The sequence below is a fragment of the Heptranchias perlo genome, chromosome 3 (genome assembly GCF_035084215.1).
Source record: "Heptranchias perlo isolate sHepPer1 chromosome 3, sHepPer1.hap1, whole genome shotgun sequence".
Classification (NCBI taxonomy): Eukaryota; Metazoa; Chordata; class Chondrichthyes; order Hexanchiformes; family Hexanchidae; genus Heptranchias; species Heptranchias perlo.
Genome location: NC_090327.1, coordinates 37,980,602 through 37,992,734, shown reverse-complemented (window position 1 = coordinate 37,992,734; position 12,133 = coordinate 37,980,602). Strand labels below are relative to the sequence as shown.

Sequence of the window (12,133 nt, the reverse complement as noted above, 5' to 3'; positions counted from 1 at the left end):
AGCTTCTTGAGTGTTGTTGGAGCTGCACTCATCCAGGCAAGTGGAGAGTATTCCAACACACTCCTGACTTGTGCCTTTGTAGATGGTGGAAAGGCTTTGGGGAGTCAGGAGGTGAGTCACTCACCACAGAATACCCAGCCTCTGACCTGCTCTTGTAGCCACAGTATTTATGTGGCTGGTCCAGTTAAGTTTCTGGTCAATGGTGACCCCCATGGTGTTGATGGTGGGGGATTCGGTGATGGTAATGCCATTGAATGTCAAGGGGAGGCGGTTAGACTCTCTCTTGTTGGAGATGGTCATTGCCTGGCACTTGTCTGGCACGAATGTTACTTGCCACTAATGAGCCCAAGCCTGGATGTTGTCCAGGTCTTGCTGACTGTGGGCACAGACTGCTTCATTATCTCAGGGGTTGCGAATGGAACTGAACACTGTGCAATCATCAGCAAACATCCCCATTTCTGACCTTATGATGGAGGGAAGGTCATTTATGAAGCAGGTGAAGATGGTGGGGCCTAGGACATTGCCCTGAGGAACTCCTGCAGCAATGTCCTGGGGCTGACATGATTGGCCTCCAACAACCGCTACCATCTTCCTTTGTGCTAGGTATGACTCCAGCCACTGGAGAGTTTTCCCCCTGATTCCCATTGACTTCAATTTTACTAGGGCTCCTTGGTGCCACACTCTGTCAAATGCTGCCTTGATGTCAAATGCAGTTACTCTCACTTCACCTCTGGAATTCAGCTCTTTTGTCCATGTTTGGACCAAGGCTGTAATGAGGTCTGGAGCTGAGTGGTCCTGGTGGAACCCAAACTGAGCATCGGTGAGCAGGTTATTGGTAAGTGCCGCTTGATAGCACTGTCGACGACACCTTCCATCACTTTGCTGATGATTGAGAGTAGAATGACGCGGCGGTAAATGGTCGGATTGGATTTGTCCTGCTTTTTGTGGACAGGACATACCTGGGCAATTTTCCACATTGTCTGGTCGATGCCAGTGTTGTAGCTGTACTGGAAAAGTTTGGCTAGAGGCACGGCTAGTTCTGGAGCACAAATCTTCAGCACTACAGCCGGGATGTTGTCGGGGCCCAAAACTCAGCCGTTTCTTGATATCACGTGGAGTGAATCGAATTGGCTAAAGACTGGCTTCTGTGATGGTGGGATATCGTGAATATGACTATCAAGATCACATTTTCAACAACAGTGTCTGTTACTCATTTTTTATTTACTAATCAGAAATGCAATTAGCCACATCTGGATTCCCAATTAACCACATATGGCTAGCGGCGAACGTATTGGACAACACTGGACCAGAGGTCCCAGGTTCAACTCCTAGTCCCCTCTGAGTTAGGGAGGGAAATACCATCCAGGGTCCTGACTGCTATGAAATGACCCTCGCTAGAAAATTGAACGTTTACGGACAACTGCCTGGGATACGGTCGTGCTCAGCTGCGATTGCTTCCACAGCTGAAGAGCCCACCGACACCTAAAGCCTTGGCTCACACAAGAAGAATGACCACTTGGGTGACAGGCCTTCAGGCTGCCCCCGGAATCATTCTCCAGCATCAGGAGAAACGAAAATTAACAACAAAAAAGGACAAAGGCAGCAAGTGCATAGGAACATCATCGCCAAGTTTCCCTCCAAGTCACATACTCCATACTGTCTTGGTCATATCTTGTTGCTGGGTCAAAAATCCTGGAACTCCCAACCCAACAGCACTGTGGAAGCACCTTCACCACATGGATGTCAGCAGTTCAATATGAATAATATATATATATATATATATATATATATATATATATATAATAAGCAGCCCGAATGTTGTCCTGGCTGAGATCAGTTAACTCAGTACAGACCAAGAATACAATCTGGGCCTTCTTTGGTCTATATGGGTTAGTGCCTCAACACATGGCTGATTGCCCATTAACCCACCCAATGGAGCCACACTTAAGTGATGTATCTTCTTTAATCTGTGAGAGGGACAGTTTGTTTTTCTTCCATGGTCCAGCAGGGAGTTGGTAGGTCGGGACATTTGGTGTTGAAGTGGGGGTAGGGATGGAGAAACAAGAGAGAGGAAAGTTATGACCACATCAGTCCCTTTGCACTTCCGTTCTCTCACCTTCTGAGTTTCGCAATTGGGCTCACAGCTGTGGTTCATGAAACGAGAGCAGTTTCCTTTCAGAGTGGCATCGATGATCTGGTGAAAAGAAAAGGAAAGCAAAAAAAAAGTGACTTATTTTTAAATAGAAACCGCCTTCAAAACCACAAGAAAAGCGGCCGCTCATTTTACACACACATAAAGTAGGTTTCAGACTGATTGAAAGTCATGCTCCAATTTAGGCCAATACTCCCGGTGCAGCCCCGAGGGAGTTCTGAACCGTCACATCCCTCATCCCTCGGACAGAGCGTTGAGCCGAGGTGCCTGGTTTGAACGATCTCCCCGGTGTCCTGGCCAACATTTTTCCATCAGCCGATACCACTGAGAGATACGTCACTTTCTCTCACTGCGAGAGCTTTCAGAGAGCCAGGACAGGCTCGATGGACCAAATGGGGACAGGGCAGGGGAATGTGAATCACGAGCAACACATGCCACCTTCTCACCTCATCGTTCTTCAGTGCCATGAAGTAGTAATGGATGTTCTTGTTGCGGGCGTATTCCTTAACTCTCGTCTTGAATTCCTTGTGATCCAGCACTTCCCCACAGTACTCCAGCACAAAGCTATTTCTGCAAAGACAAAGCCCTCCTCGTTTCACCAGTGTTTCATATCCCAGCCCTGCCACTAGTCTAGATCATAAACCTAACCAGCTTCACCATGGTGGAGGGCTTCACTTTCTCTGTACTATACAACAGCAAGAGTCACCGCCGACAGGGAAGGGGCTGGGAGAGGGCATAAGCCAAGATCTTTTTGCCCCATTTTGACCAATTCATGGTTGGAGACCAATAGCCTTTGGAGGTGATGGAAGTTGGAGGCCACAACTGAGATAGTGGGGCTGTGCAAGGGAAGACCTCAAATGAAAGAATGACAAGCAGACTGTCACGAGAGCGGGAGGAGGGGACAGTGCGGTGATTGGATCTTGTGACAGTTATACCAGGCAGGTGGCTAATCATTGAGCGAAGGGAGAACGAACCTTCTCATATACCCAATAGCTGAAACTCTTATCAAGAGCTTATGTAACAGAGCTCAGCTCTACGAAGATTGGACCACAGTCTCCTCCGTCTTGAGTCACCCGAGTTTTCATTCTGCTTCTCAGGTGGCTGCGTCAGGAGGGGGAAGGTGGGAGGGGGAAGAATACAATAATCATAATTGGAAATGTAGGTGGGAGATGCAAAGATGAAACCCACAAATAGCGCCTGATCTGCTAGTGATCGGTCATAATGGCACTAGTGGATGCTTGGAACTAGACTATCGAGCAACTTTCAATCCGTTGAATGGTAAAACGACATTAGCCCTCCACCCGCTATGACTCAGTTTGTAACTAGGGTCCAGTTCAACTCCCGGTCCTTATTGAGTTTGCTGATCTCTGCTGCAGCGGCAATTGAAGTGCCATGGTTGGCCTCAGCATCCCTAGCCTGGGGGGCTGTGGGAGAGGGGAAATGCTACTCAGTGACCCCTGCTGAAAAGTGTGGGTGCTACTGGATATTGGGCAAGCTCATCAGCGATGCCTCATGAACAGGCCACCAATACTCACTGTCTAGGTTCACACACGAACAACGGCCGCTTGGGCTAGATCTCGGAGACCATATGGAGCGCCACAGAACCAGATCCCTGCAAGGACATTCGGGGGGGGGGGGGGGGGGGGGGGGGTTGGTTGAGGAAGCAGGGTAACACTGGAAACATTTCACAAATGCAAAAAGAAATTCAGTTTCACTCACACTGACAACTCTTTAGCTGCTCGGAGGCCCCAGCCTTTCCTCTCAGTGAGGATAACTTCTACATCCGCATACAGCCGCCTCTGGAACCTCCGGTTTGTACAGTACTCTCCGTGCAGACACCTCGATGAGCTGAGAATAGGTAACAACAAATGTCTAACGTTACTGCAAAATGTTAAACACAATGATCTTCCCTCAGATACACTTAAACACGGCCATTCAGCCTGCCCACAGGGGTCGCTGCATTGGCTATTTCACTTCTTTTCTCACACCTCACGTTAAGAGGTGTAAGAAAAGAAGTAAAATAGCCTATACAGCCCACCGGCAGGACAGACCCACCAGAGGTGGCGGTACAGTGATAAACAGTCAGGAGGGAGTGGCCAATGGAATTGTGCCCAACCCCTGCCCCACTCGTGCCCAACCCCTGCCCCACTCGTGCCCAACCCCTGCCCCACTCGTGCCCAACCCCTGCCCCACTCGTGCCCAACCCCTGCCCCACTCGTGCCCAACCCCTGCCCCACTCGTGCCCAACCCCTGCCCCACTCGTGCCCAACCCCTGCCCCACTCGTGCCCAACCCCTGCCCCACTCGTGCCCAACCCCTGCCCCACTCGTGCCCAACCCCTGCCCCACTCGTGCCCAACCCCTGCCCCACTCGTGCCCAACCCCTGCCCCACTCGTGCCCAACCCCTGCCCCACTCGTGCCCAACCCCTGCCCCACTCGTGCCCAACCCCTGCCCCACTCGTGCCCAACCCCTGCCCCACTCGTGCCCAACCCCTGCCCCACTCGTGCCCAACCCCTGCCCCACTCGTGCCCAACCCCTGCCCCACTCGTGCCCAACCCCTGCCCCACTCGTGCCCAACCCCTGCCCCACTCGTGCCCAACCCCTGCCCCACTCGTGCCCAACCCCTGCCCCACTCGTGCCCAACCCCTGCCCCACTCGTGCCCAACCCCTGCCCCACTCGTACCCAACCCCTGCCCCACTCGTACCCAACCCCTGCCCCACTCGTACCCAACCCCTGCCCCACTCGTACCCAACCCCTGCCCCACTCGTACCCAACCCCTGCCCCACTCGTACCCAACCCCTGCCCCACTCTGATCAAAGGTGTTTCTGCTCATCATCCAGCCCTATCCAATCCTCTGTGAGTGGAGACTCTAAAGGTTGGGGGGGGGGGGGTTGGTGGGGTTAAGGAAGGATTATTCTGGTCCTTCGTTGGCGTTCTCCAATCAGCAGGAAGGCACTTACCATTCTATCATGAGTAACCTGTTGAGGCAGTCTTCACCACATGCCAGCTCTCCTCGCTCTCGGTCCTCTCTGGACAGCAAACACTCACATTGCATGCGCTTGATGTCGCGGTGGGACTTGCTTTTCTTCCTGCAAAAAGTAAATCGGTCTTGGGAAAGCAGATAAATAGCTCGACCTGGCTACTCTTCACAGATAAGCATTCTGATAAAGCAATAAATGAGCATTCCCTATGGGCAAGGAATCTCAGCTTAAAAATCAGCAGTGGGAGCACAGTGAAGTAAGGAGAGCTGAGATTTAAATGTCACAGCACTGAGGAGCAGAGAGCATTCCCATCGTAGGAACAGGAGTAGGTCATTCAGCCCCTCGAGCCTGTTCTGCCACTCAATCACATGATGGCTGATCTGGTACCTCAACTCCATTTACCTGCCATTGCTCCATATTCTCCCTTGTTACCCTTACCCAACAAAAAATATCAATCTCAGTCTTGAAAATTTCAATGTATCCAGCATTCGCAGCCTTTTGGGAGAGAGTGTTCCAGACTTCTTCGACCCTTTGTGTGAAAAAATGCTTCCTGATTTCACTCCCGAGTGGCCTGGCTCTAATTTTAAGATTATGTCCCCTTATTCTTGATTCCCCTATTAGAGGAAATAGTTTCTCTGTATCATTTTAAAAACCTTGATTAGAACGCCCCTCAATCTTCTAAACTCAAGGGAATACAAGCCATGTTTATGCAACCTGTCTTCATAATTTAACCCTCTAAGGCCCGGTCTCATTCTGGTGAATCTGTGCTGTAGCCACTCCAAGGCCAATATATCCTTCCTGAAGTTCAGTGCCCAAAACTGAACACAGTACTTCAGATGGAGTCTAAAAATACTCAAATGGAGGAGGGCCAATTTCAGTGGGATGAGAACTGATCTGGCCCGGGTAAATTGGAATGAAAGATTGGCAGGCAAAACTGTAATTGAACAATGGGCGGCCTTTAAAAGAGATGGTTCAGGGTCAGTCTAGGTACATTCCGACGAGGGAGAAAGGTAGCGCAATAAAAGCCAGAGCTCCCTGGATGACAAAAGAGATAGAGAATAAGATGAAGCAGAAAAAAGCAGCGTATGACAGATGTCAGGTTGATAACACAAGTGAGAAACAGGCTGATTATAGAGAGTTCAGAGGGGAAGTGAAAAAGAAAATAAGAAGGGCAAAGAGGGAGTATGAGAATAGACTGGCGGCCAACATAAAAGGGAATTCTATAGGCATATAAACAGTAAACAGGTAGTAAGAGGAGGGATGGGGCCGATCAGGGTCCAAAAAGGAGATCTACTCATGGAGGCAGTGGGCATGACCGAGGTACTAAGTGAGTATTTTGCATCTGTCTTTACCAAGGAATAAGGTGCTGCCAGAGTCTCAGTAAAGGAAGATGTAGTTGAGATACTGGATGAATGATAAAGAGGTACTAGAAAGGCTAGCTGTACTTAAAGTAGATAAGTCAGCCAGTCCGGATGGGATGCATCCTCGGTTGCTGAGGGAAGGGTGGAAATTGCAGAGGTACTGGCCATAATCTTCTAAACATCTGTAGATACGGGGGTGGTGCCAGAGGACTGGAGAATGCTAATGTTACACTCTTGTTCAAAAAAGCAACTACAGGCCAGTCAGTTTCGCCTTGGTGGCGGGGAAACTTTTAGAAACAATAACCTGGGACAGAATTTGCAGTCACTTGGACAAGTGTGGATTGAATAGTGAAAGCCAGCACTGATTTGTTAAAGGCAAAGCGTGTTTAACTAACCTGATAAGAGTTTTTTGATGAGGTAACAGAGAGGGTCGATGAGGGCAATGCGGTTGATGTTGTGTATATGGACTTTCAAAAGGCGTTTGATAAAGTGCCGCACAATAGGCTTGTCATTAAGATTGAAGCCCATGGAATAAAGGGGGCAGTAGCAGCATGGATACAGAATTGGCTAAGTAACAGGAAGCAGAGAGTAGTGGTGAACGGTTGTTTTTCGGATTGGAGAGAGGTGTACAGTGGTGTTCCCCAGGGGTCGGTACTGGGACCACTGGTTTTCTTGATAAATATTAATGACTTGGGTGTACAGGGCACAATTTCAAAATTTGCAGATGACACAAAACTTGGAAGTGTAGCGAACAGTGAGGAGGATAGTGATAGAATTCAAGGGGAAATAGACAGGCTGGTGGCATGGGCGGACGCGAGGCAGATGAAATTTAGCGCAGAAAAATGCGAGGTGATGCATTTTGGTAAGAAAAATGAGGAGAGGCAATATAAACTGGAGGGCACAATTCTAAAAGGGGTACAGGAACAGAAGGATCTGGGGATATATGTGCACAAATCATTGAAGTTGGCAGGGCAGGTTGAGAAAGCAGTTAAAAAAGCATATGGGATCCTGGGCTTTATAAATAGAGGCATAGAGTACAAAAGTAAGGAAGTTATGATGAACCTTTATAAAACACTGGTTCGGCCACAACTGGAATATTGTGTCCAGTTCTGGGCACCGCACTTTAGGAAAGATGTGAAGGCCTTAGAGAGAGTGCAGAAGAGATTTACTAGAATGATTCCAGGGATGAGGGACTTTAGTTACATGGATAGACTGGAGAAGCTGGGGTTGTTCTCCTTGGAACAGGGAAGGTTGTGAGGAGATTTGATAGAGGTATTCAAAATCATGAAGGGTCTAGCCAGAGTAGATAGAGAGAAACTGTTCCCATTGGTGGACGGGTCAAGAACCAGAGGGCATAGATTTAAGGTGATTGGCAAAAGAACCAAAGGTGACATGAGGAAAAACTCTTTACACAGCGAGTGGTTAGGATCTGGAATGCACCGCCCGAGGGGGTGGTGGAGGCAGATTCAATCATGGCCTTCAAAAGGGAACTGGATAAGTACTTGAAAGGAAAAAAATTGCAGGGCTCCGGGGATAGGGCGCAAGAATGGGACTAGCTGGATTGCTCTTGCATTGAGCCGGCACGGACTCGATGGGCCAAATGGCCTCCTTCTGTGCTGTTCTATGATTCTATCCAAGGCTCTGTACAACTGAAGCATCACTTCCTCCCCTTTGTATTCCAACTCACATCAGCTGTTCCTCCTCTACCCCGCAGTGATCCTTTATTTAAGATGGCAATTCCATAGTTCAATAAACTGCCAGTCCAAACTGTGCAAAGGTCCTAACTAGTGTGGATTGGCAGTGATCCACTGTATTCTAATCTCTTTTTGGAAAGGGCAAGGAGAAGAAGTAGGAATTATAACAATTGGGGTCTCTCATTATCACCGCAGCCAAACGACATTTAAAACTGAACACATCTCCTTTCATCCACAGACTGGGGTAACATGCCAATCTGATTGAGATTAGGGAACATTTTTTGTCTCCCCATCCGGTATATTAATTTCCAAGCTACACAACAGTCCTCAATTGAAAGGGAGGGGAGTAACCAGGGCTCTGCCAAAACCACTCTTGAGGGAGCAGGGACTTGCCTTATCCTGCCTCATAAATGCCCCAAAGCGCATGAATTGATCTGAAGTGCGGTCACTTGGACCGTGCCTGTTGAAGTGGCAGTTGTGAAGGTCGATACATCCTCTCCAAGGATACAACTACCATCAACTTGAAGACTCCGGGTGCGAATGAAAAGCCAAAGGAGCATCGACTCACACCAGCGGTCAAATAGTTGAAAGCATCAATCTTCGTGGCCGTTTTTGCTTGGTTTGACAGGAGATGACCACTTGGAGGGTTGCGTGTAAAATTCAGATTTGCCTTCCTAGATAGGTAATTTCTAGGGTTAGTCCCATAAGTGGTCTGAGCATCTCACTTTTATGGGATTTGACTCACACTGCCCTTAACCTACTTGTATAATGGCTTTAACCCAGGTACCTAATAATAGCCTCCCTTTTTGATCTGGGCCAGACCCTAGTGTCTTTTCCACATGTATTTCTTCGAAGGCAAATTAAGTTAACACTGGAAGAGGTGAGCCTTCATTCAAATCTTTAAGCTGTCTTATTCCACAGTGAGGTGGATGTGTTATGATAAGACTCATTTGGGTCAATGGATACAACTTAACTCCATGCAATAACATAAAAATAATGAACACGCTACACTAACCCACTTCAGTGGGTAATGTTGCTTCACTTAAATGGACCAACTCCTTTGAACCTGCTTTTTTTTGGAGCCTTTGTGCTCCAGCAGCTTCTCTGTTGGGAGAGCTAGATTGTCCTTCAGGTGTCTATAATTCTGCTTTATTCCTGACTGTTCAGTCAGAAAGAGATCAAAAGCCTTCGACGTAATGAGTGTGAGGGGGTTTATAAATTATGTGGACAAGCTACTGAATTGCTTATTATTTACAGTATATGAAGGAACAACATTAAAGCTCACTCATTAGCATCGTAATTACCTTCCTTCTCAGATTAACTTTTTTCTTTAAACTCATTGGAATTTACACACCATCCTGACAAACATATAAATCGCTGATCCTTCATCGTTGCTGGGTCAAAATACTGGAACTCCCTATCTAACAACATTGTGGGAGCACCTTCACCACACGAACTGCAGCAGTTCATGAAGAATGCCCATCACCTTCTCATGAGTAACTAAGGATGGGCAATAAATGCAGTCCTTGCCACTGATGCCCACATCAAGAATAAATTTAAAATACACACTTTAAAGTAAGTTTTTCATCTCCGCCCAAATTTTTTTCTGTGGGAAAATGGCCTAAAGATCCCAATCCATAAAGGTATGTTAGGAAACGATCTTTTGAAGCATATGTCAAAAGAAAATTACTTGTAAGCTACCACCTTGGCTCAGTGGTAGCAATCTCGCCACTGAGTCAGAAGGTTGTGGGTTCAGTTCCACTCCAGAGACTGGAGTACATTGTCTCTTGACCTCATTTACACTCTCTGCTTCAATGTCCTTCCCTGGTGAACTTAAACAAATCGATTACCCGCTGGGTGAAGAAGTCCCACTTCCCTCCTTTCTCACCTTGGCTCAGTGGTAGCACTCTCGCCTCTGAGTCAGAAGGTTGTGGGCTTAAGTCCCGCTCCAGAGGCTTGAGCCCATAATCTAGGCTGACACACCAGTGCAGTACTGAGGGAGTGCTGCACTGTTAGAAGTGCCGCTTTTCAGATGAGACGTTATACAGAGGTCCTGTCTGCCCCCTCAGGTGGATGTATAAGATCCCGTGAGACTATTCGAAGAGCAGGGGAGTTCTCCTGGTGTCCTGGAACAATATTTATCTCTCAAGTAACATCACGAAAATAGATTATCTGGTCATTGATTTCATTGCTCTTTGTGGGACATTGCTGCACGCAAATTGACTGCCGCATTTCCCTACATTAGAACAGCAATTCTTCAATGATTCCAGGAATTAGCCCCCACGATCCTACCCAAAGCCCATTCCATGCGTTGGTCTCTGTGCAAGGGACTTCCTGTCACCAGTCTCAGATTTGCCATTTACCAGTTGGAGCCCCCGTTCCACGGTCACAGTTTTTCCTCCTGGATTTACCTTTCTCAAAACCTTTTGACTATCGACTATCGTATATGGGAACTATAGTGTAGTGGTTATGATACTAGATAATCCAAAGAATGTGAGTTTTAATCCCACTATGATAGTTTGACCATTTGAATTCAGTTTAAAAAAAAATCTTGAAATAAAAAGCTGCTATCAGTAAAAGTGACCATAAAACTGTTGGATTGTCATAAAAATCCAACTGGTTCATTAATGCGCCTTTTGAGAAGGAAACCTGCCTTCCTTGTCCGGTCTGGCCTGTATGGGACTCCAGTCCCACAATTACATGGTTGACTCTTAACTGCCCTCTGTAAGTGGCCTAGCAAGTTACTCAGTTGTATCAAACCACTATGAACATCGACTGCAGCGGCTCAAGAATAAGGCCCACCACCACCTACTCAAGGCAACTGGAGACAGGTAATAAATCCCACATTGCAAGAATGAATAAATAAAATTTCTACGAGTATGGGATGTGTTTCAAATGATAATGAAATAAATCAGTATGTCCACTGTCGTCATGAAGTTCAACAAGCTGGTCTGAACATTAAGGGAGCAGCAAAGAGAAGAAAAAGAGGAAAAAATACACTTTGTTATGAGGAGTTTTTGGCCAGATCATGCAAACGGTGTTGGAGATCTAAGATAGTCTGTGTGTCTCGCTCTCTCCATCGCTACTCCTTGACTATGTGAAAATCTCTCTCTATATCTCCACCCCTTGACTATGTGAATCTCATCACTTTCTCTGTGTAGCTCACTAGGAACCTCTAGTGGCAGTAACAGGTACTGCAGTAAAGGACAATTGAACAGCTTTGCCAATTTTCACCCCACGATCATTGGGGCCCTGAACCAGAACACCAAAACACAGGTGGAGGTGGGGGGGGGGGGGAAGAAATCAGCTGACGTGGGGCAGAGTGGGCCTAGGGACATTGGAAGGGTGGGGGGGGAGGGAGGGCAAGTATGGGATCCTCCGGGGAGCAGCGATCATAATATGATGAATTATTTCACACAGAGTTCGAGAGTGACGTACTTAAGTACGAAACTGGAGTCTTAAACTTAAACAAAACCAATTACATAGGTAGGAGGGGCGAGGTGGCTAAAGTAGATTGGGAAATTAGATTAAAAGATACGACGGTAGATAAGCAATGGCGAACATTTAAAGAACTTTTTCATAATTCTCGAGGAAATACATTCCATTGAGAAATAAAAACTCCACTGGAAAACTGATCCATCCGTGGCTAAATAAAAGAAGTTAAGGATAGTATTAGATTAAAAGAGGCTTATAATGTTGCCAAGAAGAATAGCAAGCCTGAGGATTGGGGGAGTTTTAGAAACCAGCAAAGGATGACCAAAATATTGATAAAGAGGGAGAAAAGAGAATGAGAATAAACCAGCAAGAAATATAAAAACAGATTGTAAGAGCTTTTACAACTATGCAAAAAGGAAGAGAGTAGCGAAAGTAAACGTGGGTCCCTTAGAGGCTGAAACAGGAGAAATTATAATGGGGAATAAGGAAATGTCCGAGATATTAAACAA

The 12,133-nt window shown here is 47.1% G+C and overlaps 1 protein-coding gene across 2 annotated transcripts in view; it reads right to left on the bottom strand.

Annotated features, from left to right (window-relative positions):
* setd2 (SET domain containing 2, histone lysine methyltransferase) overlaps window positions 1–12,133 on the bottom strand; it is a 109,057-nt gene that overhangs the window by 40,758 nt on the left and 56,166 nt on the right. For both annotated transcript variants that reach the window (XM_067978903.1, XM_067978910.1), the window contains exons 5-8: window positions 5,114–5,242; window positions 3,872–4,000; window positions 2,599–2,722; window positions 2,117–2,194 (exon numbers count right to left, since the gene is read on the bottom strand). In XM_067978903.1, the coding sequence (XP_067835004.1) occupies window positions 2,117–2,194; window positions 2,599–2,722; window positions 3,872–4,000; window positions 5,114–5,242 (460 nt within the window). The remainder of the gene's footprint in view (window positions 1–2,116; window positions 2,195–2,598; window positions 2,723–3,871; window positions 4,001–5,113; window positions 5,243–12,133) is intronic.